Raw genomic sequence first — 6,101 nt, forward strand, 5'->3', positions numbered from 1 at the left:
CTCTGCAATGTGCAGGAAAACCAATTAAACCATCCATGAGAGGTGGCTGTCCAGCCTCTCCTTAAAAACTTCCAGAGATGGAGAACCCACAGCCTCCATAATCATGTCCTAGGTTTCACACGATTATATTTAAATAACAAACCACAGGCCTACAATTAAATGGTGGCTTCTTTTAAGTCTGCAATGGAAATATATACCTACATTAATATAACCAACCGAACAGGCAGTCTCTCCCCTCTACAGATTCAGAGAGCTACAATGCTACATGGAGCAATGACCACTAGCTGTTGGAGAAATTCAGTGTGAAGCAAATGAAGCAGGCTTGTCCTCTAAAAGGGACACCCAGTGGAGCACCCTTTAAAGGCTTCACTCTATGTCAGCTTCTCCTAGCCTGGTGTCCTCCAGCTGTGTTGGATGGCAAGTCCCAGCATGCTGGGAGTTGCAGTCCAACACAACTGTAGGGCACCAGGCTGGGGAAGGCCGCTCCCTGTCCTAGGCATGCAGGTTTGCACTAGCTTAAGTAGCTCCAAGGTTTATGTGAAAAAAAACTGCTATAATGGCTTGGAAGTGAGTCATCTCCATGCCTCCACCATCCTGAACATGCCCCCCTTTTGGCCCTGGTTTGTTCCGCTGAAATGCTTGGCATGACATCATTGCAACACATCTGGGTGCAGGCAGATGCTTTCAGTGTAGCAGCAACAGCACTGAATAATGCTGCCACCCCGGTGTGATGTTTCTTAAGTTGGCTCCCAATGACCCACATAATTTCATCAATCAGGACTTTTTTTCGTAATGCAGTATCTGTCTCTTCTCCTAAAACCAGAGCTGTGATATGTGTGTGCATATGTGGACACAGTCTGGCTCAAAGGGTGACTTCAAATAGACCATCTAAAACCCAAGAGAAACCAAACTTGCCCAGGTCCTAACACAGAAAGTACCAGAGGTGTTCATGTATGGCTTCCTTAATATCTAACTGTAAAAATTCCTGAATGGCCAAGTTGCAGCGCAATCCTACAAACGTTGATTCAGGAATACATCCCATTGAGTCCAATGGGGCTTTCTCCCAGGAAAGTGGATAGGGGGTTGCAGCTTTAACTCTGTATCACATCAGGTGCACAAAATTTCACTATAGTCAACATGGAGGACACTCATATCAGTTCTTCTCACAGGACAGGGGTGGGCAACTTGCACCCTACATCTTCCATCAGCCCTAGCCAGCAAAGCCAATAGTGAGGGATGATTGGAGTTGTAGGCCAAAGCATCTGAAATAGCCACAAGTTGCTTGCCCCTGCCATAGGAGTTGGGGAGTTATGCATGAAGAACGCCCACATACCCTTCATGTTAAGCTGTGGACTGAATCAGTTTCTCCCAGGCTGTGTGAAAGCACCCCCCAAGTGCTTCCGCTAGCAGCATATACTTTTAAAGAATGGTCTCCACCATCCAAGACAATAAGAGAATTATCTGCTGTGGAAGTTAATGCCAATGGGTAAGAAAGACCTGTGGTAATCATGGATTTACATACAGGGAATTCTTCAGGTTTTCCAAGGCAGAATACTGTTTGGTTATAGGCATCAGTTACTATTATATGACCTTCCCTGCTGAAGGTCACATCATTGGCAAATATTTTAGAAGGAAAGACTAGATTCAGGCCAAAACTGTCCACTTGACTAATGAGCTGCAGATCCGCACTGAAGACTTTCACTCTTGTACTGCCGTAACTCGGTCCTTTTGCCATCAAATGTTCTATGACCGCAAGGGATCCTAAGGTCTGAGAAATGGCAACTTTTCTTGGGTTGCACAAGTTAGAATACAATTTTTTCACTCCCTTTAATTCTCCCTTTTTAAAGTCAGCTGTCAAACAATACAGAGTGCCTGCCTCTGAATCGGTCATGATAACGTCATTCTGAGGGGTTGTATCCAGACCCCATGGTAAAGAAAACGATTCTGATATGACCAGCTTGCCTCTGCCATTAAAATCAAAGACTTTGACAGAACGATCCCCACTGTCCGTGACAACAACATGGCCGTCCAGTGTGACTGTGACATCAGTTGGGTACCTGATGTCATTTCCTGCCTCTCCTCTTTCTCCAAACTGTTGTATACAGTTCCCATTGAAAGTGAACAATTTGATTCTCTTCTTGCCGTCATGAGCTACTGCTACACAGCCAGACTTCTGACAGACGGCCATGCCTGTGGGATTGACCAGTGTTCCCCATCCTCCAAAAGAAAGGTTAAATGTTAACCCCTGAGATGCTGGTGTAGCCACATCCTCACCTGTCCCAATGGTCCTTCCCGAAACTGGTGTGTTATTGGCTGAAGGGCTCAAGATTTCCATCAGGTGCAACAGCGGCAAGCAGTCGCTGGTCTCGGACGATTTGCAAGCTCTGCGGCAGAAAGGGCACTCCAACTTCAAATTCCGGGGATGGGCCAGAGACATGACACACTCCTGGCACATGACATGTCCACATGCTAAGTTCCTTGGCCGGTGTTTTTTCTGCTGGCTGTATTTTTCAAAGCACACTTTGCATTCAAGCAGGCTGTTATCCGCCTGATTGACCAGCTCTGTCATTGTCTGCATTTTCTCGGCAGGGGCCTCGGCAGACATTGGTCGTACAACTCATAAGCGGATTATCCCTCTGCCGGTGGTGTGCTAGGCCATCTGGTCACATTGGTTTGGTCACAAGACCGTCTTACATAAGAGGCCTCAGTTTATACACATCCCAGTGAACTGGAAGGCTACAGACATTCCATAATGAAAGCTTTGGTTGTAGTTTGCTGCCCTCTCAAGGAAACCCATGGTAAATGACACACTCCCAAGAGCACCTGCAATGTGAGCTCCAGGATACAATGAGTTATTTACGCATTCATCTTTTCCTTTCTGTGTTTTATTTTTAGCTTGAATGAAAACAGATGTAACTGTGCACCTGTAATGATTGAAATATGAATCTGGACTGCTCTAATTTTATCTATGCCAATTCAGTCCATCAGGTCTGGATCCATCAACTCATCATAATCAATGTAAGATTAAAATCCACAAAGGCCACAATCCTAGTCATGTTTAGGTAGAACAAAGTCCTACAACTCCTAGCATGCCCCAGTGAGCATGGGTGGCTGGGAGTTGTAGGGCTCCCCCCACCCCATCTAAACATGTATAGGATTGCCCCCTAAAGCAAATACAGGATGGGTGGAGGGTAGAAAGAAAGTTTGATTTCAAAAGTCTGAGGTGTCTTGCAGAGTTCATCGCACTAACAATGTTTTCAATGTTGCTAAGCACCCTGACCTCAAATATATCCAAAACCAACCATTTTAGCAGTCTTGAAACAAAGATTAACTAGGCATTGTTTGGTGGGAGATCAGGTAACAGTCCTGGTCTGATAAGGGTGCACGTTCTTTTCTCCACTTTCTTCAGGATTCCCCCCTCCCCTTTTAACCTTATCTGCTCCCCTGCTCCAAACGATAGTTCCAATGCCCCCCGAGTTGCAGCTTTTTGTCCATACTTCATTCTCCTCACCCACTTTAGAGTGGTCAAAGGGAATGCAGAATAAAGCCCCTGTACCACTTACGACTTCCCAAAAAGTGGATATGTATTACCAAAGAAGAGGGGAAAAGAAGACAACAATTTGCATATGTTAATATAGGGCCATAGATTAAAAAAACAGAGACATTATTATCATCATGATTTCAATTTTTGCTGAGGAATTTGGGAGTCAGAGGAAATGGCAGGATGGGATAAGGCAATCTCCCCCAACTTGGTGCTCTCTAGATGTTTTGGACTTCCTATCAGACCCTGCCAGCATGACCAATAGTCAGGAAGGCTGGGAGTTGTAGTCCAAAATATCTGGAGGGCATTAGGAATAGCTCTGGGTAATTTCAGTCATCTTTTAATTGATCAAAAGGCAGAGCCTGCCTTTCCTCCTGCGGCCAATCCTTTGTCCGTGGAAGCCTCCTAGGAGCGCACCTGATCCATCTTAAGAGCATATGTTCTTAAGGACCACACAGAAGGCCTATCTAGTCCAATGTCCTGTTTCTTACAGTGGCCAATCAGATGCTCACAAGAAGCCTTGAAATTCTATTCCTTTCCCTTGGGCAAGACTGCTGTTTTCACTCTTTGCCTTCATAATATGGCTGGGTGATGATTAGTAAGGCAGGGATAAGGTATCTGCGTTATGCCTAATCAGTGGCTTAAAAGAAGTCCTGCTCTGCTTCAAAAAATCTCATTTGAATTGGTACTCTTGGCCTACTCTCGGATTGATTCTTTTCACTCAAGTCAACTGCCCATTTGTCATTATTGTCAAGCAACAGATAAAGGACATGTCATTATTTCTCATTAATAATCAAAATGAAAAAAACAAAATCACCCCACCTTTAACCAAAGCACTGAGCTTCTCTGCTTTCCCCCACAAAACAACCCATATAAAACATAAAGAGAAAAATTGGTTTGGGCAGGGGTGGGGGTTGACGCTACAGAAACTACCAGCTGTTGCTTCTTGCTGTTGCCTCTCAGTTTCCCCCAAGCAAAAGAGTGAGTTCATGTAGCAGCAGCTGTTTCCTCAGCTGCAGGATTTTCTTCCCAGTGCAGAAAAGACTCTTAGAATAAGGGCATGGAATGGCAGAAGCAGAAGGAACAGCTGCCTAGTACAAGGAGGGATTCATATATTGCAGCAGACCAGCTCAAGACGAGAACTCTGCTAATGACTAGCATCAACCATTCTGACATCAAAGACAATGGAATTAATCATCTCTCTTTTGTCAGCACAAATGTTTACATGATTTCACTGTTCTACTGGTTTCAAAGGCAGGCAGGCAGGCTGGCTGGCAATATGCATCATGAACTTTGTTCCTTTAGGAGTTTTGTAATTAGACTGCAAATTGGAACTTCTGTGCCGTTTCGTATAGCTGTCGTGTTTATTGTGGCTACACCTACCTTCTGTAAATGTTTCCTGAAATGAAGTGTGAGGGGCAAATTATGTACCTAACCACTCAGACACATGTTAGAAAGAGCTGTTTGGTTGCAGCTCCACTGAGCATGCCCATTGTGGTTTTTTTTTTTAAGTGTTTATATATTTGCTGAGAGATCCGCTCCATGTGGGTCCTCCTCTCTCTGAATTGTATCCATTCCAGTTAGTCATTTTAAGAACTTTGTAACAAAAACTGGTGTCTGAATTTGCTTGTTTTCCTCTTCCCTCCTCCTTTCTTTTTTCCTTTTGTTGTGTCTTGTTTTTGTTATTGTTTGTTAAGCCATCCTGGGACCCTTTTATGCTGAACAGTATAAAGATGTATTGACCAAACAAATTTGTGTCTATCCTTGTGCATTACATGTTTGCTATAGGAACCACTAGTGAAGCTGCAACAAATATGAGTGTCACAAAAAGGCCCGATTTAATCCATGGGATTAAATAACCCATGGATTTTAGTTAAGTGCGAATCGGGCCTTTTTGGCTATTGGGGCCACGAATGAAGGAACATGCACACTGATGCGTGCTCATCACTTCCATTTTGAATCAGCTTTAATCAACAATCCAGGAACACCCCCATTCTGGGGTCGCTGAATGTCTGAACACAGCACTTCATGTTGTTTAAGGTTAAACAACCCAGAGTTTAATCCAACAATCATCCTTGGTTTGTTGTTGAGTTTAATCCTACAAAAATCTAGTTCTGGGTTCAGACATCACAACAAACAATCCAGGAATGGGGACATTCCTGGGTTGTTGATTAAAGCTGAATGAAAGTGGGAGTGACGAGTGTGTGGGAAGCAGCGCACTACCTCCCTTACTCAAGGCCTTAACAATTCATGGGTTAAACAAGAGAAAAGAAATAGGGTAGAAATATTTTAAATAAAAGAAATGGGCATGGATCCAGGACATGCAGGATTTTCAAGAGGCAATGGTCTTTTGAAGTTTCCCTCAATTTTCTGACTTCATGGTCCAATAGATACTGCAGGATACTGCAGGATATTTACTGAAAATAGAAGCACCCAGGATAGTACAGACCCCCCCCCCACAAAACCCTTCACAGTGCTAGTGAATTCCAGCCAGTCTCTCTTTCTCTCCTTCCCTCCCCCGCCCCTCTCTCTCTATATGAATGAAATAATTCAGCAGACA

General features: G+C 44.1%; 1 protein-coding gene across 1 annotated transcript; it reads right to left on the reverse strand.

Annotated features, from left to right (window-relative positions):
* Positions 1–489: 489 nt before the first annotated feature.
* On the reverse strand, positions 490–2,645 carry NHLRC1 (NHL repeat containing E3 ubiquitin protein ligase 1). Its single transcript, XM_063129777.1, has one exon. The coding sequence runs from the start codon at positions 2,603–2,605 to the stop codon at positions 1,337–1,339; it is 1,269 nt and encodes a 422-aa protein (XP_062985847.1). The 5' UTR covers positions 2,606–2,645; the 3' UTR covers positions 490–1,336.
* Positions 2,646–6,101: the final 3,456 nt, after the last annotated feature.

The sequence above is a fragment of the Elgaria multicarinata genome, chromosome 7, assembly GCF_023053635.1.
Source record: "Elgaria multicarinata webbii isolate HBS135686 ecotype San Diego chromosome 7, rElgMul1.1.pri, whole genome shotgun sequence".
Classification (NCBI taxonomy): Eukaryota; Metazoa; Chordata; class Lepidosauria; order Squamata; family Anguidae; genus Elgaria; species Elgaria multicarinata.

Coding starts and splice junctions, on each gene's coding strand:
- NHLRC1 (XM_063129777.1), bottom strand. CDS start 2,605: ATGTCTGCCGAGGCCCCTGCCGAGAAAATGCAGACAATGACAGAGCTG.